This window comes from Pithys albifrons, chromosome 3 (assembly GCF_047495875.1).
Source record: "Pithys albifrons albifrons isolate INPA30051 chromosome 3, PitAlb_v1, whole genome shotgun sequence".
Lineage (NCBI taxonomy): Eukaryota > Metazoa > Chordata > Aves > Passeriformes > Thamnophilidae > Pithys > Pithys albifrons.
The window spans coordinates 19,162,872-19,184,673 of record NC_092460.1 but is presented as its reverse complement, the minus strand read 5'-3'; the positions used below and the strand labels follow the sequence as shown (position 1 = coordinate 19,184,673).

The 21,802-nt window shown below is 47.9% G+C and overlaps 1 protein-coding gene across 4 annotated transcripts in view; it reads right to left on the bottom strand.

Moving 5' to 3' along the window:
* Window positions 1-1,962: 1,962 nt before the first annotated feature.
* Window positions 1,963-21,802, bottom strand: part of NCKIPSD (NCK interacting protein with SH3 domain) — a 51,252-nt gene continuing 31,412 nt past the window's right edge. For 3 of the 4 annotated variants that reach the window (XM_071550854.1, XM_071550852.1, XM_071550855.1), the window contains exons 6-13: window positions 16,271-16,441; window positions 15,065-15,151; window positions 13,485-13,623; window positions 8,861-8,941; window positions 7,490-7,618; window positions 5,914-6,006; window positions 4,198-4,370; window positions 1,963-3,647 (exon numbers count right to left, since the gene is read on the bottom strand). In XM_071550854.1, coding sequence (XP_071406955.1) covers window positions 3,444-3,647; window positions 4,198-4,370; window positions 5,914-6,006; window positions 7,490-7,618; window positions 8,861-8,941; window positions 13,485-13,623; window positions 15,065-15,151; window positions 16,271-16,441 — 1,077 coding nt within the window. In that variant the 3' untranslated portion in view covers window positions 1,963-3,443. The remainder of the gene's footprint in view (window positions 3,648-4,197; window positions 4,371-5,913; window positions 6,007-7,489; window positions 7,619-8,860; window positions 8,942-13,484; window positions 13,624-15,064; window positions 15,152-16,270; window positions 16,442-21,802) is intronic. The other variant, XM_071550853.1, reaches the window with a different exon arrangement.

Here is a 21,802-nt window from a genome sequence, read left to right as displayed (position 1 = left end):
GTTGATTTCTGAGCCTCCAGAGACACTGGCATGTTAATTTATAAATTCCTAGAGTTGGTCATCTGCTGTGATGAACTCCTCAGACACCTAAAACCACCTGTGGCTTGGCTGGTCTAGCACAAGCACTGACAGGGCTGTGGCTATGCCAGTCATGGGCATGTGGTGCTCCAGCGGGATTTACGTTCTCTGCTCCAGACCCCGAAGCACCCACCTGAGCCCTCCTGGCCCACTGGGCTGATGGCACAGCTCACATAAGAAATGTCATCTAACAGAGTGCAGCACATCACCTGTGTGCAACAGGAACATGCTGGCTGGCTCATACATCACACCCCCTCAAACTGGGAATGTGCCATCAAGAAACTGAATCAGGAGAGAAGCAATACTTTTTAAAAGTAATGAAGGCTTTCAAGTTTATTTGTTCTAATTGCCCAGCTGACAGCTCAGGGGAGGAGGAGGAGAAAATTATCAGGGTATTACTGCCACAAAATAGTTGTAATTGAATCATTCCAGACAATAAAGCAGAAGCGCAGGTCACAGGCAATGCATTGCTCCCCCTGCGTCAGCCCCCCAACACCCCTCACTGTTGCACCACAATTAAAACACACCAATGCAAGGAGACAGTGCTCTATAGCACCCCAGTACAGCTAACAATCTCAAGCATGTCACCTACACAGAGGGCTGGAACCACTAAGCGGCCTGAGGATGAGTTGACACACCGCCATTTGATTCCCCACAACGTGCAAAGGCCTTTCCTGCGCAGTGGGTACAGCTCTCCTCTGGGATCCCCACAGCCAGCTGACCCCCAGCTCTTCCAGCCCTGGCTGTGGTGGCAGGAGGGTGGTGGTGCAGAAGATGTTATGCAGCTCTGCAGCTGGGACATGACCCCAGGGACACCAATGGCTCAGGGATACTGACAGGAGTCACCAGCTCTGCCAGTCCAGGCTCCTGTGAAGCACAGTCTCAGGTCCTGCCATTGCTGGGTTTGCCTGGCACAGCAAAGTCTGGGCTGTGTCACTGAGGGCAAGTGCCAGAGGAACATCCCACCACGGCAGCAGGGCACAAGCCAACAAGCCCCAGCAGCACTCAGAAACAAGCCAAGGTTGGCTCATGGGGACATGCAACCACACACTGCACAGAGCAATGGGGCACAGGAGAGCACTGGCAGCCCTTGTGTTGTGATTCCCACCAGGTGTGCAACTTGACACATTTCAAGGCCACATGCCTGGGCACTTGGGAATCACAAGCCAAAGAGTCAGGAGCTGGGTCACAGCCCTGGCCCTGTTTCTGCAGGCAGCTGTGCTTGATGCCATCCTCACGTTTGGAGTGGCACAGCTTGCACCTGGCATTTATACCCCTACCCTTGGCCAGGGCTGAGCCCACTGGCTGGCTGACTCTCTCAGCACACAGCCAGGAGCAGAGACCAGCTTCCCTGCTGTCAATACAGTGCTTAACCCAGTGCCCACTGCCCTCCCACCACACACCCTCCCTGCCATCCCAGGCACCCCCAAAGCTGCACACGCAGGGCTGGAGTTTGAGAGCAGACAACCACAGCCAAAGCGATTCATTAGCACTGGATACAGACCATTAAACCCTTCCTGCCCGGGCTTGCTGCCTCGGCAGCTCCGCTGGGAGCCAGCTGAGGCTGCGTGAGCCTTGCGGGGAGTGAACTGCTGAGTCCAGCTCTGCCAAACCCTTAATCTGGAGCAGGGATGCTGGGCAGGCCCCCAGGAATGATGGTTGTGCCCATCACAAGGGCTGCTGCCCTCCACCACTCCTTGTCAGCCAGCAGCATTGCAGAAAAACACAAAGCAAGAAGCTGAGTGTGGGAGAAGTGTTGTGTTACTCCCATTTGGAGGTCAGCACCCACTGCTTTGCCTCAGTGGGCAGCAGGCACCTGCACCACCCCCATAACTCTGGTTCCCCCATCACAGGACAGGGCAGGCAGGGCTATGCTCACAGAAGTCCAGTTTAAGACATTTTTATTCCTTTGCAGGTTACACTTAGTGTTTAAGAAAATACAGGATCCCTTTTGACATTCATACATTTTTACAGGGAAAAAATAGGTTTCTCTACTAGGGTGGTTATTAAGCTTGGGCATTCCCAGGCTGAATTCAGGAGGTTCTTGCTTCCCTTGGCTGCCAGGCCAACCCCCTCTGTTCCCAAGCATCACTGCCCCAGTGGCCAGTCCAGGCCTGCAGAGCAGAGCTCATGCCCTTGCCTCAAGCTAATAAAAAAACAAAGAAAAAAGTAAATACAGTGCCCAGTATTTCCAGTTCTGCTTTGCAACAGCTCCTACACTGGATACTGCAAAGGAAGACCTGGGGACAGGGAGTGACCAGACTGTGCACACAAATATCTAAGAGACCCACGTTAGTGTGTGTGACTATCTGTAACAGGGAAATAGGTTAATGCCACTTGCTAGAAACCTAGAGGAAATATAAATAAGGGTTCCCCACACATAGCATAGTCACAAACAGCTACTGGACACCAGGCTCACGCTGCCTCTGAGCGCTGCCACAGGGAGAGGGAGGGCAGTGAGGCAGAGCTACTGTGAAGCTCAAGGCAAGAAATCCACACGCTTCATGAACAGAGCACACCTGCCCACAGGCAGCCCCTCTGCTCAGAGGCAACCCTGTGAGAGGGGTGGCAAGCGACAGCTTTCACTTGGCAGGACATGCCTTTGAGCTGTGTCCAGGCCAAGGCCTTGCTAAAGGCAGCGTCACCCACATAACTGTTACTTCTAGGCTTCCAGTGTGCAAGAAGTTGAAATTTAAACATCACTATAGAAAGCAGATTGAAAAAAGCAGCTGTTGCAGTAAGACCTCCATGACCCAAGGTGGGCTGCTGCCTAAAGGCAAAGCTGAGGACCAGGAGGAAGTGAAAGGCTCACTAGACGAGGCGTTAGACAGCAAGCAGCTACCTTCCCTTGGCAGGGCTGCAGCACATTGGCACTAGCAGCAGAAAACAAAACAGATGTTACAAAAGCTTCTTCCAAGCACCAGCGGACTCCACTTGGTCACTGCAGGGAGAGAGACGCACATGGAAAAGAAGTGGTGATACTCTAAGGCAAAGGCCTTTCTCTTCAGGACCTTGGGACACCAGTGCAGCTAAACATCCCACCCCCACCAGCTGCTAAGTCCCCTGCAAGTCCTCTGCCCTTCCCACTAACACCAGTTGCCCAAACAATTCCTGCCCAAGTCTTGCAGGAAAACCACGCGCCAGCACCCAACCCACTCCAACTGCCCCGGGCACCAGGCCCTGGGGGCACCCCATGCCCTTTCTGCCACTGGCATTTCTAAAGGGCTGGTGAACACTGTCCCAACCTTAGGCCTCGCACAGAGGGATATAAGGTATGAACTGTACTGGGAGGGAATGGGGAGAAAGTGTCAACAAGAGACGTCATTGATCCAAGTGGTTCAAACTCCAGTCCAAGCTGAGGAGCATTAGCTGGTACCAGGAGAGATTTCTGGAAACTCCTTGTAAATCTCCAAGATGATCAGTTTGTCCATCTGGCACTGCTGGTCCTCCTCCTCCTCGCCCAGGATGCGCTGCAGGATGCCCTGCAGGTCAGCGAGGCGGTGCTGGTGCTGCAGATAGGGCGTGGAGCGGATGATGGCGTGCATCAGAGACAGATACTCCATCCTCAGCTGCCAAGTGGGAGGGGAGACAAACCACAGAGCACAGTGAAAGATTTAAAGTGAGATAAACAAGCATGCCAGCCTCCAGTATAGCATGAGCACAGAAACAGCTGCTGCTGCACCACCAGCCAGAGCAGGACTCCAGAGGCACCTGCTTCTCCTTAAGGCTCATTAGTAACTACAGAAAACACTGCTTTTCCCACAGCAACCCAGTGCTGCTCCTCACTCACCCTCAAACAAATGCAGAGTCCCTGCCTCTTGAAATACCAATCCAGAGGAATTCCTCCTACTTCTACTACTCACAGAGGGTGCCTCTTCCCAAAGGTCCCTGGTCAGAAGGCTGCAGACACTAGAACCCTGACAGAGGTTTCTTCAAATATGCCCGTGGGCCAGGTAGCATAACGCCCCCCTTTCTTCCTCAGCTCCCCAGAAATTTGATTTGACCACCCAGAAATGTTGTACTGCCCCAGGACTGCACTTGCCTTGCACCAGGGGGACCCACAGGGGGCCAGGAGAAACACCACTGCTTTGAGACTGTGTGCCCTTCCCCAGTGCCCACCTTGTCTCCTGGGGAGAGATCAGCAATCTGCCGCACCAGGATGTCTATCAGGACCATCATGTCCGTGTGGTAGAAGATGCTGGCTGTATCCTTGCTGGCAAAGATGTCCTGCAGAAACTTCAGCACTGAGTGTGGTGGCTGAGGCTGATGCTTGAAGATGCAAACTGGATCATCTGTGGGAGGCAGAGAGACTGTGCTAAGCCACACATGGTCCCCATTGCCCCCCTCCTCCATCTTCAGTGCACATCCCTTCATTAGACCCACAGGCTCTGGAGAGGAGGCTGTCCCGCCCTCATCCAGCCCCTTCCTGCCTGTGGGTAGATTTGTGCCCACAGATCTCAGTGTCTTGCACAAAGGTGTGTAATCAGGATGGCAGCTCTGTAGGTTACCAAGATGAGACCAAACTCATTATGATTAGCATTAATTGCTGTTTATGTCTCACCTACCATCCCAGGTGAGAGTTCATTAGCACATCACCTCTCAGTGCCTCCCCTTGCTGCTCAACAGCCACCACTCATTTTCTCCCTGGTTTATTAAGTCTGCCCAATGACCCCCCTGAAAAGCATGTCAGAGCTTGTACCAAAAATAAGCTTTTACCAGAGACCAAGCTAGTATGGTCCCAGAAGCAAGAAAAGAAACACTTCCAAGTTTAAATGAGTCACCACATCTTGTTCTCTTCCAAAACACATCCCTGCAGACCCCAAGAGGGGCTCTGGACCACTGCAGCCCCTGCCAGGAGTTGTCAGGAAGGCAGGCAAAAGAGAAGCATCTTCATTAGGTTGTGGCCCCACTCTTTTTTCACCCAGATCCTCACTGGAGGTGATCCCTGCAGGGAATCTGGCAGGGAAAGGGCTAAACAAAGGCTCTGGAGGAGGCCAGACAGAAGAGCACTGAGGTGCCGGCTGCCCTCAAGCTGATATAGGGTGAAGACAGTGATCTGTTCCCCCAAAGAGAACTAAAGCCAGAGTAGGATGAGCTGCAAGCATCACGGGATGAGTTATTTCCAGCAAATCAACAAAATGAATCTCAGGCAGCAAAGCCCCTGTGCTCCAGAAGGTATTATAAAGCACAATAGCATCATGTAGCACAGGCTGAAAGACCTGGCACTGCTCTTCCCACAGAGATCTCCAGCTTTCCAGCAATCTGCTCTTCCACAGCTCTACGTGCAATGGGTTTCACTCCACGCCTGGAGAGGACACAATGCTAACCCTCTGCTGTCGATTCGGAAATGGGAAGTTGCAATCAAGGTAGCATTTTGGAAGGCAAGAGCTCCCTCTGGCTCTCTCCCCCAAGGTAGATGATTGCCAGCACAGGCTGAGGTTTGTGTGCCAGCACTCACCAAGTCCTGCCCAAGGACAGAAGTGATGCAGGACCAGCTTTCCTCCCAGACAAGAGCTCGTCCAGGTGGGAGCTGGCCATGCTGTGAGATGGGGCTGATCTGACCCAGGAGTACATGTAAATGGCAGTTCAGAGGTCGTTCCTCTCTTCCTAGATGCCATCAGCATCACCTCATTCCTTGTGCAGCTCCCTCCTCAACGATGCAGACTGCCACCCTCACAAACTCACCAGGAAGCAGCACATCCTGTCTGAGCCAACAGCTCCCCAACTACCTTCATCCCTGACATCCCATCCTGTAACGAGCACTGGGCTTGTCTCCCTGAGCCAACATGGAGCTGTACCTCCTGCCAGGCATGTAAGAGGGCCACACATGCTCACCTCCTCTGTTCAGCAGCAGCAGCAGCTTCTCTGTGAAAGTCTTGACATTCGAGTGCTTGCTTATTGTAGTCATGATCACACTGTGTTCTGGAACTAAGAAAGAAACCCCTTCAGCACATCCCTCTGTTTCCTGAAGACCATGGTAATAAAATAAACAATATAAAGTAAAATAATGGGGAGCTCCTATTTCACATCAGTGCTCTGGGCAACAACAGTCTATCAGGGCTATGAAAAGTTTCATCCCCACAGAGCAGGTGGGTTGAGAGAGGAAAGGTGAAGTAAATCTGGAAACAGCAAATGAAACACTTGGGCCTTGGTGCTTTCCCTGTACATCTGATTCACATGTGGACTCACACTCTGCCAGCTGAACACTGGGAAATATCTTGCAAAGGCTTTATGTTGCCAAAAATGAACTCTGCTCACAACCCTCTGCAGCCAAGGGCTCGACTCTCTTTTATCTCCTTACTTGGTATCAGCAGTGCCCAGCTGGAACTTACAGTCTTGAAAGTCCTCTCAACAGGTCTTAAGAGCATCCCAGAAGGGAAAAGCTCTTCCCAGTATTTAACATCAGGGTATGCAAGAGTGTGGGCTGAAGATTTCTTCTAGGAACTGTCTCCTAGCCTGCTTTGGGGGTGATTTGTTGTAACTAAAGTACATTTACCCTAGCAGACCTTAACACGTGTGTGTGCACACTCAGAATCACACAAACAGCACAGCACTGATTATTTCTGTGGCCTGCAATATTTCACAGGCTGCAAAGTGCTTCAGGATCCTTTATATTGAAGGGCATCAATATAATATGCTTTTAGAAGAGTTTTTGCACTAATGCTGCACCACTGAACTGCATGACAGATGACTCTTGAAGACAGAGGAATAAAAAATTCAATCCACTAATAAGCAACCAGAATATCATTTAACGTGTTCTTAGCATCAGAGAACACGTCACTGCTCTTGGCTATGCCCCAGGTGGGCAGTAAACCCCAGAAACACAGTGCCTGCCATGCATTACTGCCTAATTACTGCAGCCAGCAAGAGTGTGGGTAAGTGTGGGAAAGGGTAATGAATGAAAGCACCAGAGATATACTCAATCAGTCTCTGTACAATCAAGTTTCACATAAAATTAGAAACTTTCACATGAATTTTAATGAAGCACAACTCAAAATAACAGGTAAATTACTGGACATGTCACTGCTGCTTTATCCATACCTGTTCTCCACAAAGTCAAGGATAAAGTCAGAAAGCAGAATAAGAGCAAGTAATTAACTAAAGACAATTGGAGCAACAGGAGACTCCGGGTTATGGAGCGGCCGTTTTTAGTAGGACCTGGAACTACACTGCAACAGGTTTCAAAACACACAGGCAGTGAGAGGGCAAATGCCCTTCTCTAGGGACCTGATGTGTGGTCTGTTCTCATGGCCATATTTTCTTCTAGGGTTTTGCACCATATTGAAATACTGTAGTGCCAGAAACTTGGTGAGCTGGAGGGGTGGTTATAGTACCATCAAGACCCAGTGAGATTCTCCCTCCCCATTTTTCACACCCTCAGTCCAGACCACTGAAATCCTGCCAATTCAACCTGGAATGTGGAGATTGAAGGCCAGAAGGACGTTGACAAATAAGTCAGGCAGCTGGTCAGTGGTGTCTGAGGGCAGCCCATCCTCAATCACATCCAGCAGGAACTGCACAAACTGAGAGTTGAGATGTTCTGCACAAGGAGAAAGGGGCATTTACAGCACAGTGAAAATAAATCAGCCAACAGGGGACCATGCAAGCCACTTCTCTGAGCTTTTATCCTTAAAAAACATTAGTGGAGAGCTAATGTCAGCCTCCAGGGAATGAACAGCCCTGCAAGAGGACTAGACAGACCACTGAAGTGTCTTTCTGTAAGAGACCAAGTGGCTCAGAGAACTATCCACAGTGCAAGGGAATGCTGAAATTAAGTCCCCCACTGGCAATTATTTTGAGTAAATAAAACACCAAATCCTGCTGTAGCTCTTGCAGCACCACTGCTGCCAGTGAAGGCTTCAAAGTACAAGATATTTGTATTCTCGACCACTGGTTTAATTAATCTGTTTAAAAATCCCTAATAATCTAGATCATTAATAATAACCCATTTTTTCAATTTAGCTATGAGGAAAGCTCAGGAGCTCGTGCAAATAAGTCCACCTGCAGGAAAAAACTGCCAGGGTTACATGAGGAGAGAAAGGCAGGAGTTGTGGAGGCTCATTCAAGTCTCTACTGCACCAGTTTAAATCTTGTATATGTTTACTGTGTGTTAAGGTAAGGCTGCTGAGGAGATACTTACAAAAAACTAGGAAAACTATGCACAGTTTCCCAAATACAGGGAACACAACCTAGCCTTGGGAAGAAGTAGGCAGGGCTTTCTGGTTGAAGGCTTAAATGAAAGGACAGAGGAGAAAACAGGCAGAACATTTGCACTTCATTATTGATTGCAATACCCTTAATCATCTTCACTTTCATTAAGAGCTTGAACTACAGAAGGCTGTACTATCCTGTTAGAAGAGAGACCAGAAAGAGGCCACATTATGCAGCTGACAGCCTTAGTGGGCATTCATGAAGGGATCTGGGATCTCTGCCTCATCAGCAGTCTCCAAAGCAAGTAAGAAGTGTGTTCTTTCACAAGCCAGAGGTAAAGCAAAATGCCACTTAGTTACAGTGATGGGCAAATCCACCTCTCCTATAACATGGCATTTAGCCCTCCACTGCTCTAACCCAGATTTGTGCTGCTACTTGGAAATCTGGCATCTCAGCCTAGTGCTTCAGCTGCCAGGCTCTGTTGATAAAGAACAGACCCTCCTCTTGCTAGGCCTTCACTGAGCTGACCCCACCTCGGCCACCAGGAAAGGTCCCTTCCCTGTGTCTGCCAGCTGACACCAGATGCCCCACCATCAGCTCCTGCCAAGCCATGAGCATAATCCACTCTTACCATAGTGGTGATATGGCAGGGGCTCCCCCATGGAGAACATCATGGCCAGCACCAGTGCAGAGTAGCACATCTTTTGATGATCTGCAAGACAAAGGTCCTGACATTAGCTCTTCACTTGTTCTGTTCCCCAGCTGCAGCTGGGAAGTCCACATTTAGTACAGGCATTTAACACTGATTAGCCTGTTCCTCATTCCTGTATTGACTGAGCTGTAAGGGTGTTTTTCCCCCTGTGTTAGCACACCACACGCCTTCTGTGCCATGTGTTTCCAAAGCAATTTAAAAATAATCACAACAAGAATCCTTGATTTTTTTCTCCTCTCCACTTCAGAGGATCTAGGCAAACTTGATCTGAATAATTAAAAACCTCCCCTGCACAGTTCTAGGACACATCCCATAGTTATGCAATTACTGAACCCAGAAAAAGCCTCCATCTGTCCACCTCCAAATACTGCCTGTTCAAACCAACACCACCCCCAGACAGCCATGCTGCTTGTTACCATCTCTGCACTGCTCCACTTTCGCTACCTCAGCTCTGCCTGGAGGTATAAAAGGTCCCTGGGGAGACCAGATCACTGCTCAGGACTCAGGCTGTGCATCTGCCCACCTCCCAGGCCACACACTTCTCCAGCAATGATATATCCCACACCCTGCTAGTCCAACACAATTGTCATTGGCAGCAGCTGTATGTGAATGCTCCACAAAACCCCTGCCAGTGCCTTTCCTGAATTTATTTAATGGATACATCTCAATAGATATTTGCAGAAGGAAAAAAAAAAGGTATGGAATAGGATCTGTGTCATCAAGTGTAGCCTCCATCCAGTTCAGCAAGTCTGAAGACAATAGGAAAATGAGTATTACTATGTATAGGTTACCACACATACTGGCTAAATACTGTTCAGCTACATCTGCCAGGAAGAGCCCAGGGGCATTTGTTCCAAGGAAACTGAGGGTGTATTTATAAAAAACTGACCCAAACTACTTTTTATTAGAGGAGAAAAAAGTTCCCTCAATATATGATGCCTGTCTCAGCTGTACTGCTGCCTTGCCATGACACATGCTGCTTCCAGCACCCTCTCCAAACCCTTTAAGATATTTCCCCTCTTCATGCACAAATCGACCCACCTCTAAGCACCTGCACCCTGTAGTTTGGCTTTGACTGCACAGCCAGATGCCTTCACTGTCACTGCACACTCCTGGACTTGGCCAAAGGGTTTGCAACACTTGGCAGCTCTCAGATTCACTGTTAGCATGGGGGACAAAATGCTAGTGAGTCATTCCAGCCCTGTGCCCCTGGAAAGTCAATTCTGTGAGCAAAGCCTCTATAAACTAAGCATACACAGACTTGATCAGAGCTCCACCAGATGCCTGAGTTTTCAAATAGCAAACACTTTGAGTAAAAATAGATCATTCAGGGCTTAACCAGAGATACTACAGCATTAACAAGATTAAGACTGTAGGAGAGCACTCTAGACCATGTGGCAGCAAAGGAAAGCTGAAAACTGCTGTTTACTCTTGATAAACAGAGAGGGAGGGTATTTAATGACTTAAATATAATTCACACTTACATAAGAAGCTCTCAGCTATAAGGTGACAGTGAGACCAAAGCTCACTGTAGCAAAAAAGGGATCTGACAAACTGTTCACCACACAATTTCTTCATTCTTTCCTCCACGGCGTTGGGTATTGGAGGCAGGATACTGCAGTAGGCAGACACAGGAACCTGCTGTTCCCATGTTCCTAGAAAGGCTTTCATCACATCAGGAGCAATAAAGTAATGAACTGAGAACCAGAAGCCAGTGATAAACATGGTTGTAGCAAATATGGAGGAAGAGACTAATTAGAGATGGGAGGGAGAAGGGCAGTTTTACATGTCCTTGGCCCATCTGCTATTAACTGATGTCCATTCATCTTCGTTGACAGCAGACTTCATGACTAGGAGGGAAATCTTGTATTTCCCTAAGGATGGCAAATCCAAGGATGCTGAAACCACTCAGAAAGCTGGACTCTGGGCAAATCCAGATTAACCTGGGACACTCGCTCTGCACAGACTCTATATTTTCAGGATGTCCCAGCTGCAGCAAGACTCAGCCAAGACTCACTATGTTGAAGAACAGAGTAACTGTCAGTCAAAACACAGCTTTTTTACCTTACAGAGCAGCACCAGTGGCTGCAAGAAAGTAAATAACATCAACACAGCTCTCTTGAAGCAGAGGGACTGCTGATGACAGACTGATAAATATCACTGAAGTAGCCATGAAGGGCAGGAGAGATGCAGCTGTTTGCTCACTACCCTGCATTTTCAAAGCCTACTGAGATACTGGTAAGAAACTCATATTAGTATGAAAGGTATAAAAAGTATTTCTCAGAGACCTTTGAAGACCTTGCTTCCACCCTCTAAATATAGCAGTGCAAACTTCAGGCACTGGAGCAGACACAATTGTCCACAAGTGAAGGGAGAGGAGCCTGACAGCTGACTTGTACACTGAGATGCAATGAGGGGAGAAAGTCATGATTACAGACTGGATTATCCCCGTCTGTTTTCCTCAGGATTGTTCTGGCTAATTCTGCCTTGCTGTGGCTTATTATAAGGTCTTCTAACACTGATACATGTGCAGGCCAGCTGTAACAGAGGGAAGGGGCTGTTCAGAAGCAATAAGACCCAAGCATCTGGCAGAAGAACTGGCCAGCAGCCAAGATGCCTGCATTAGTCCCAAGGTAAAGTTCTCACCAAAGGCACCCAGCATCCATACACAGAGCTTCTGCCTCAGCTGCTCTTCAGTAAGAAGGCAGGAGGGATCCCACAGAGCTGCTGCAGCCAGTTCCACACTCCTCAGTTGCTCCCCCAGTGCTGTCACTGATTGCTCTGGCTCCAGCCATCCACAGAAGGGATCAGCTGCTTATTCCCCAGTTTTTAGTACCAAAATAAGCTCAAGGATTCAAGGTCATGTTTTCACTCAGGGTACTGCTTGCCATTTGCTGGCAGGACATGGAGCCATTAGCATCAGAATGGTATGAGGGAACTACTAATGACCTAAAACACCTCCAAAGGACAGACCTGTTTGGGTCAAGGACGGTTACTTCTCTGCAGCCCTGCTGCAAAGGCCAAGAGGACTGGACGCCACATAGATGACATTGCACAAGTGCCTACCATAAGCTCAGCACAAGGAAGGCAGCACAGGATCAGGACACCGATTTGTTAGCCTCCTGTAGACACACAGTGGTCTGTCAGCAAAGGAAGAGCAGCTTTTGACCCTTCAACTGCACTGGAAAAAAGCCTCACCTTGAGATGAAGCCAGGGAAAGAGGAGACGCTGCAGAGCTGCAGGTTGGCAGTTCGGAGGACACAGCAGAGCCACTTTTCACCCACTTCCACTGCAACACTTCTTAGGTCCCCAAATCAGGTCTAACAGTTACTGGGAGACAGGCCTGCTCCAGCCATAACTGCTATATGGAGATCAGCAGAGGTGCGCAGAACTCACCTAGGTCAGACCTCCATGCTCCATCACACCAAGAGGCTGAGTTACCTGTGCTGTCTGGGATGAGACAGCCCCAGACAAGACACAGCATCACTGCAACCAGACAAGGGCTAACAGGGGTGAGCAGCCTGCCCTGCCTGCACAAAGGCAGCTCAGGAACAGGACAGGAGACAAAAGCCTGTTTGGTCATGGTGCACAGGATGCTCACCTGCAGACAATCTTTGTGAATTAGTGATGGAGGCACAATAAAGTTTACTTTCAGCAGCACAAAATCAGGAGAAATGTTGTCACAGAAGCACAGTCCCATAACTAAGTGTTAATTGCTTCTTGGGCAGTAAAACCTCAGCCTGGAGAAGATGCTTCACCAGATCAAACACCAATAGTGTGACAAGTTCATGGCACAGAATTGGTAAGCAGCAGTTGCACAAAAAGAAAGCACAGCCAATATTGGAGTAATCATCACAGTCCCACCCCACAAGTCCTTTGCCCTGCTCTGAAACACTTCTGCAGGCCCTCCTCACCTTTGAAATGCTCAAACTTCAAAGCTTCTAAGCAAAGACTAGTGCAAAGCCATGCCACAGGCTTGATTTTCACCTCACATAGTCCTTTCCAGACATAAGGACACAGCCCCATTAGTCCTGTCCACCACATTCATGTTGGTACAGGCTGTGGTGGGAAGCTGGGGACAGGAACATCTATTATGCACACCCAAGGTGATCATGTTGGATTTTTACTTGGCTCACATGAAATGGATGTGATGGTCCCTGGTCTGTGCAGACCTGTCCATCCCTACACAGAAAAACTTTGAGAAACTGAAGAGATCTTCCTTGAGATCTGCAGGTCTGTTGTCAGCATCATGAAACAAAACTGGAACAGCTCAAAATGTGCTTTAAGACATCTACAAGAAGTGACGCAGATCATTAATGGCATGTTCAAGAGCTAGACTAAAACCATTGGACTGAAACATCCCCTCCTGTGCATCCTCAACTTACAGCTGTAATAACCTCAGTAACTTTAAAACCAGATACCATTTACCCCCAAGCACTGGACATGTAGAGCAGCCAGGCAAAGGGGGGCCACCAGCACTACTGCAAACCATCTCATAGAAAGACACGTTCCCAGGGACCTGGGTGCAGCTGCTCTGGCTCACCCTGTGTGTGAGTCTGCATGTCCCGGGCCAGCTCCATCGGCAGCACAGAGTTTACAAGCGTTGAGATGACGGCAGCATCCAAGTTGCACATGGCTCCAAAGCACTTCAATAGCAGCAGCCTCAATGGCACCCTGTGCTCCTGCAAAAACAATTCGTTAAAACAAACCATGTCCCAGACGAGGGCTCGCTCTGAGGCAGAGACATAACTCCCAGAAGTTTGGAAGCCACAGATACTCCCAGAGGGACAGTGAACCCAGAAGCTCTACAAGCTTTTAGCAATAGCAGGGAACTTCACATGATAATGTTCACAACTGGGCTGGCTATGGGTGTTTGGCATGTGCAGTCAGAGGGCATGTCGCAGCCAGAGCTCAGATCTGAGATGTCTGAGATGCCCCACTCAATCCACTAAACGTGGTAACAACCAACGACCTACACCTGTTCCCAGCGAATAGGTTGCATATGCTGGGTAGCCAGGATTCTCTGAGCACACTAAGGTTTTGTGAATGCTGCTCTGATAGAGGTTTCCTGACTATGCAATATTTGCAAACCCTCTTCAGCATGTGATGGTCAATGAGCAGGACAGGAATAGCTCCTCCACTGTGATGCTGTTGGGTTGGTGCTGGAAGCAGAGGGTATAACCAGAAAGTTTCGGGACATGTGAGGAATCTCAGCAAAAACAATACTCAACCTGCAGCTCCCATGCTGGGGTAACCTTCATGCTCCAGCCTCAGCTAACAACTCTAGGGTTCAGAGAACAGAAGTCAGCCAAGCCCTGGGACTGGGCATGACAGCAGCCAGGACAGGAGACCCAACTGCTCCCAACCTGGTCAGGCTTCCTTGAAATCCTGGTCAGAGAAGAGCAGGCAATGAAAGCAAGCAGGCTCTGTTATTCCTTGCCTGCCTTCCCACTGCTCTCAGATGTGCTACAGCCTCCCCTGATGCTGAGCTCTGGGTTCAGACACAAGTGCCAGATGAAAGTGAAATGCCACAACACTTGATGTGCTGCAGCTAAGGACTATGGGACAAGATGGGAACAAGTTTCCAACTCTCATGGGGTCCTACAACAGCACGTTCCAGGAAGAAGAGAGGCAAAGCAATGCTGCATAGGCGTTGAAGGCAAAACTTCCATTTCTTCATCTGAATACTGATTTCATTCCTCATTCCCAAGGCTTCTACTCATTTCCTAAGCAAAATTATTTGCTAATGCACAGGAGTGCATCAATTAAAAGAGGAGCAGTCACAGCCTGTCAGCTTTCCCAAGGCATCTACAGAAATCCTTCCTCTAGATACCAGCGATGCCAATGCTGTCCCTCAATGGGCTGGTAAAAAGCAGCAAGCTTTACCCTTTGCAGTGCTGGCTACTGCTTCAAAGTCTATAGCATCCCCTGCTCTTTCACATAACTTTCATGCAGAGCATTGACATTAGCCAACACTCAAAAGGAACATGCTGCAACTCCAGCTAGACCACAGAACTGCCTTATCCAAGGGAAACATCTCATATACATTCATCATACCAACACTGCTCTTTTGAATCTTCAGGAAAATCTCAAAAAGAGAGTTGGTGCATTCTGCTATCTTACCATCTGATAATATGCCACAAGGGATAGGACAGATTCAAACTCATTCTTCTTGCACATTTTCTTGCAAACTTCTGGGTCTGCATCTGTCTGGAAGAAGGAATGGACAGGTCAGCCCAGTGACATATCAAAGCACAAGGTGACTGCTGCAGGGACCTCAAGAGAGTCCAGTTGCTTTCAGATCTTAGTAGCCCCAGCCCAACCATCTTACAAAGAAACTGAAGGCAGAGGTAAAGAACCACCACCCTTCAGATTCTGCATCAAAGAGAATTCTTGAGAAACTCCTCTGTCATGCAGCACATCTCAGGCTGAAAACATCTAAAACATGACCTGAGCAGCACCTTATTGTGTGCACCATACAGCAGCCCCAGCACTGTTCCCACCCCAAGAAGTACCTTTCCTCTCACCCATAAATTATGAGGAAATGGTTGCACAAAACTCCACTCTGCCTTCTCCTGCAGGCCCACAGCGAGGCGACACATGTTGTATGTTGAGTGACAAAGACCCTGGCATTTATTATAGAAAATTTACCTGTTCTTCTTATGTCAGAACTGGAGAGGAATACAAAACAGTGCCAGAGCAAACCCCTTACACAGATCATGTCACTGCACTGAGGGCAGCTCCCATATCATCATGTTCCCTGGACACAACTGGGCCTGTGTTTGTGTTCCCATTGCTGCTCACTATGGGGATGTACCTCTCCTGTATGCATGGATGGGGTGAGATGCTTTGTACTTTTTCATAAAAACAGCTTTAAAGCTCGATTTGAATGCAGACAAGGAATTTTCTTCACATTTAATGAGCCTCACCTCACAGGTACTTCCCAGCAACAGAGCATATTTTAAACAGAACATGTTTTAAATGGGTCTAGGAGTGCAATAACCCTCACAGCAGACTACCAGATCTGTGGGAGGTTGGGTTTTTTTGGAAGTGAGGGTTTATATTCTCCTGTGATAGGTAAATACCACAGCTACCATGAAGAACAGCTCAGTAACACTTTTCAGAACAGCTTTGTAAGGTGGAGTGGAGAGTAGAAGGCAGCTCAAGAGCACGGAAGATCCCACAGAGAAGGGCAAGGCTTCACTTTGACAGTAAAGAAACCTATGCCCCTTGAAAGAGCAGATCTGATAGCAACATAGGGGTGAAGGTTAGAAAAAAGAAAGTCACCAGGGCTGTCTGCTCTGCCTATAAAGAGAGAAATTTACTCACCAGGATGCGAAGCAGCTCCTCCAGGTAGCAGCAGATGACATTCTCATCCTCATAGAGTGCCCAGCTGCGCTGCTGAGCATCATCCTTGTGCCTGGCCAGATCTGCAAAGATCACCTCCAGCCGCTGCTCATCATGGCAGATCTGGCCTGAGGGCAGCCCCGCACTCAGGTTCTGCACGATAGCAAAGCCACTGGTTAGTGGGGCCCTGACAGCTCATGGTTGTTTGGGTGCCTGTTTCCTCCAATCTTGTCTCAGGACTGGCAGCTGACCTCATTCAGTCAAGAACTAGCAGTACAAAACCAGCAAGTTTAAGACACATGTTATTTTGGATCTCATACCTTTGGAGCCTCTACTCTCTATAGATTCTAAAGATCATCCTGAGAATGGGAAAAGCCAAACCTGTCTGACTTGGGCTAAGACCACTGCTGGGCAGCAGCAGAGCACCGCCAGTAAAACAGACATGTCCTGGACACCAAATGACCACATGGCACAACTGCCCACTCCCTCCAGCCTTTAATCCTTGGCTCAAGAGCAAGCACTTGTATAGTGCTCCACATACCAGCTGCTCAATACTAGGTCTGGATCCTCTGCAGCAAGGACAGGAATCAATTCATCATGGGCTGCTTTGGTTTTGCTTTCTTCCAAACAGCAGAACTCAGCCACCATTCAGCACAGCTCTGAAGTGTGAAGCCACTCAGCAAATCTTACTGCACGTATTCTTTTCTCAAATTGCTGTCAACTGCATCCCCGCCACTTCTCCCTCATACACAGTTCCTGCCATGAAGGCCTCATTCTTTGGTTGTCTTTCCTTTTGCATTTCCTCTCCTTCAAGAAAGACGGGGAGCAGTCAGGCACCATTTAACCTGCCCCAACATCATATGAACTCCCTGCTTTCCTGAAAGCAGGGCAGGAAGGGGTGTTCCATACATGGAACTGAGTTGATCACATGTGATAAGCCCAGGCACTAATTAAGAGAGGCAAAGATTAATTTATAGAAGAAGTTAGATTATATACACAAGGGTCTGGCAGCAGTGACAACAAGCAGCAGGAGATCAGTAAGGTGGAAGAGAACTAAGCTGAGAAATTCAAACAATGGAGAAAACAAACACACTAAGACCAAATTCTTAACAATTTTTGCATGAAGCTGTCTTACCACATGCAGCAATAAGTCAGGATCACTCAGTGAGAAAAGGCCCTTATAATGTTTTGTCCTGGAAACCCAGCAAAGATTTAGTCCTGTCCTAGTGCAGCTCCTTCCAACAGGCTGGCTATGCGGGCAGGGGCAGCAAGCCTAAGGAGACTTCCCACTGGGAGCAGAGTAGAAGGATTTTGTAGAGACACAAGCCCATGTCCTGTGCCAGTGGTGACTCTCGCACAGTTGCACATCCACATGGGGACATCCAAGTGCAGGAGCTGCACCCTTCCTGATCACCCTCCAGCCCTCTCTGGGAAAACCACTCCATGTTTAACAGTAATGTCTTGCCTGCTTTTTTAGAGACAATTGTTAGTCATTTGCTTTGGGGTATTTGCAGTATGGATTAATTAGGACTTGCAGTCCATGCTTCAGTTATACAATAAAGTTTTCTTGTTGCTGCTCATTGTTACATAATTTTTGTCAGGCAGGTAATGAAGGAAGGAGTGTGCTGGTTTAACACGAGCCTCTGTACAGTCTTAAAATTTTGGGGCATAGGTGGTTCAGCAGAAAAGTAGGTAACCAGCTATGAGAGGACAACAGCTTTCAGGAGCTGAACACAAATGCAAGAGATTCTCTCACTAAATGGCAATTTATACATTAAGAGAACCACTTTGTCTTGCCATCCTCCCCATTTCTCCTTAGAAGGACAGAGCACTGCAGTGTCACCAGCCTGTCCTTATTCATCCCAGCTGCTTGGGAAGCTTCTCCAGTCATGCACCTGACTCACATCCTTCTCACCAGAGCAGTGCAGGGCCAGTCCTACCTCAGTCCAGTGCTGTGACATCTTTTTGGGTGATTTTTTTAACGAGCACTTGTTTTAATGATCACTCTATTCAGCCTCTTATCATTAATCTGCTTTCTCCAACCTGTCATCTTCAGCCCTTGATGACTCCACCCACCATCAAGCTCTTAATGGACTTGGGTGAGATCAATCCATTAACAAGCTCTTCCACTCAACCAGCGTAACTACACTTCGCACTGTCTCAGTGCACTCTCAGCACCATTCTCGGCCCTCCCACCACCGGGGTCAGGTCTCTGCTTATTAAACATCTTGGCCGCTACTACAATCTGCAGCATCATCACATGGTTGTCTCCAGGAATCTGCTGGAGAGCCCATAAGCAGAAGGAGGTTTGCTGCTTCAAATAGTTCCCTCCTCCCAGTCCAGAAGAACAAGATGCTGAAGGTACTTCGTTTCTCCTGAGCAGGCCGAAACCATTTTAGGAACTTTATCATACCCACGCTGCTCAGAGGTGACCACGCCTGCCATATAAACCCAGCTGCTCTCCTGCCCATTTCTTCTTCATTCCCTCCCCACAACCCCACCAGCAAGCACAGTGGATCATCAGTGCCATGGATACTCACATCTACCAGCAGTTCCCCTCCATGTGAGCTCCCAAACCAAACAGCAGGTTTTCAAACACATTTCAAGGGGACCCATCTACAGCTGACTGAGACGGCTGAGCATGAAGACTCTGCCCATGGACCTTCATAAAGGCTCCTCCAGAAAATAGCAAAGACTTGCCTAAGCATTACTGTGTTCCTCCCACCCTCCAGATTCCCCCTTGTCACAGTATTTCACTGAGGAGGAGCCCTCCTAACAGTCCAGCCAAAGGACTGGGCCTTGCAAGCATTCATGCTGCTGACCTTCTCCTTGTCTCTGGTGAGCAGGTGGACAAAGCTCCCACCAGGAAAAGCTGAGCCCCAGAGCAGCCTTTGTGCCTTGTCAAAAGCAGGTCTCCTTTAAGCAAAGCCAGATCAATGGATGAACGGGAGGCAGCCACATGAATTCAGGGGAAGGAGAGGGGCTCGGCCATACTAGCTGTGAAGTTTGTCAGAGTTTGTTGGGAACAACAGGCAGCCAACCGGCGCTGGTGATGGGCAGCTCGGAGCAGGTCACAGGCGAGCACTACAAGGGAGACCCTCTTCAGAAACATGACACCTCCCACACCAACTCCAACTTCCTGACTTGTTCCTCCACCTCTGACACATCCAAGAACAGTTTGGCCCTACTCAGCAGCCTGGGATGATTTACAAGATTTCACTGCATTACACACCTCTGTCAGCAGTTTTCAAGCTTAAATTTAAGGCAACCAGAGATGGGCCTGAGTCACAACTACAATGCAGCAATGTGAATGTAATAAAAAGCAGATAAGTGATCTCTGAGTGCTCCCACTCAAGGTGCAGTCAGCTTGTATATTGGGCAATTTTTGTTGCTACACACTGAGTTTAATAAATCCTCAAAATCAACCCCCCTAGACAAGATATCTGTAGTGCTACCTTCACTGAGATGGGAGATAATCCAGCAGAGCTGAAGGCAATCACGTATCACCAATACATCCTAATCCAAGTGATTCTCTAGAAGCATAAAAACCAAGCAGCACCTATATTACCTTTAGTTACATCCACATTTTCAACAAGTTGACTTGAAAGAGCCACTGCAGCAACGCCTTTGAAAAGAGGTTTCATTTCCCTTTGCACATCATGCCCAATCACTGGGCGGCTCATCAGGAGCTGGCTCAGGGACAAAAAGAGGGGCCATTTCCAAGGCCATGGCAAATGCTGACACAAGGAAGCCAACTCAGCAGGTTTGCTCCTGCAGATCAGCCTTCCCCAAATAGCATGGCACCTCTGAAGCATCTTTCCTAAGGTGTGAGCTCCTGAGCACACTCCTCATCTCTGCTGTTCCCACCAGCTTAGCCTTAAATCACTTCTTTAAAGGCAGGAGCAGGATGCTGCTCCAGCAGCAGAGTCTTTTATTCTCTAAAACACACATGCTTGGGCAGGCTCCATGCTGGAGGAGCAGCAAAGTAAATAAGAGGGAAGTGCCACCACCATTCAACCTTCAGAAGGCACTGGGGATAGAAGCAAAGTAATGGATTCTGGAATTGATTTAGTAAACCAGTGAGCTGACTTTAAATTAAGACTGGAATAGAAATAGAAAGGATATAACTAATTAAAGAACACGATACAAAAGGTTGAATCAGGTATGGTATCTACTATGAGCAGACCAAAGCTTTAAATCAAAGCTGATATCTCACTCTGTTTCAGGGAGTGAAAGAAAAAACCTTGAAAAATATGCAAGAGGAGAATTGCCCGCATATTTGCATGAACTGGGGAGAAGAGGGATTTCAGAAGTTACAAATTAAAGAAAAAAAGTCCTTGACCTAGAACTGACGACTCAGCAACAATTCTACACAGAAACCCCTGAGACTGTGGAATGATTTGGTTTAATGAACAACACAAAGTCAACGAAAATAATTTGTACCATTAAACTATGCAAGTGAAGCTATGGCAGTACAGCCACCCCACAAGTACGTGTAACTGCCCTTCCAACTGCTAAAGCTGGTCGTCTACACCAGGTGAACAACCTCACCTGGGACCAGGCCCCCACATATCAGCAGAATTTCATCTTTTGTGTGGAACACTGAGGAATAATGCACAACCACAACATTCACATTTGAGCACTGTGCGAGCCCATCCAGGCTCTCCTTCTGAAAGCAGTATTGCTCAAGACAGGTATGACGAGGTATTATGAGACAAGATAAGACCTTCTGCTGTGTCTCCCTACACTACCACTCACTTTACGGTTCCACAGATGTCCTAAATGACAGATATTGTACCAGATATGAGTAGATCCATATTTATCCCTGCACCAGCATCAGAATTTCTTTCCATCTTTATCAGACTGGTCTGCAGCAATGGCCATGAAATTGGGGTTTTCAAATCCCCTCTGCAGAAACCTGGCACTAAATGACTCCTACGGAATTAAGCTTATTGTATCCTGAGTACAGGTATTAACAATAAAAATAGTATTCAAATCTTGGACAGGGTCCAAATAACAGAAAACTGAACTTCTCAGTGTTCAAGTCAGAGCCAGAACATTTGCTTGAAATAGCTAAATTTTTTTGCTGAATCTAGATCACACATTTGACAGGGCATTGTTACTGGAGTAGGAAGCAATTACCCATTGGGTTATGGCCACAGAGACTTGATGATTGCTTATAGGACCCTCTATTCAGTGTAGACAGTCAACCAGGTTATGATTTGATCTAAAATTTGAATGACATTAGTTTTCCATATTCAAATACCTCTGAACAGTTCATTATAATCTTGCCATTAGCAATGGAATTCCAATCTCAGATGTTTATATGAGGCTTTCTCCTCAGGGTTACATTTAGCAAATGGAAGCTGAAATTTATTATCCCTCCAACTAAAACAGGGGGCTGCCCAGGTGCACTTTGTCATTTCAATGACTGCTGCAGCAAAAGGAGGAATAAAGGATTATTTTGGCATAAGGTTTATTAAGAACAAGCTCAATATAGTGCTCTTCAATGGC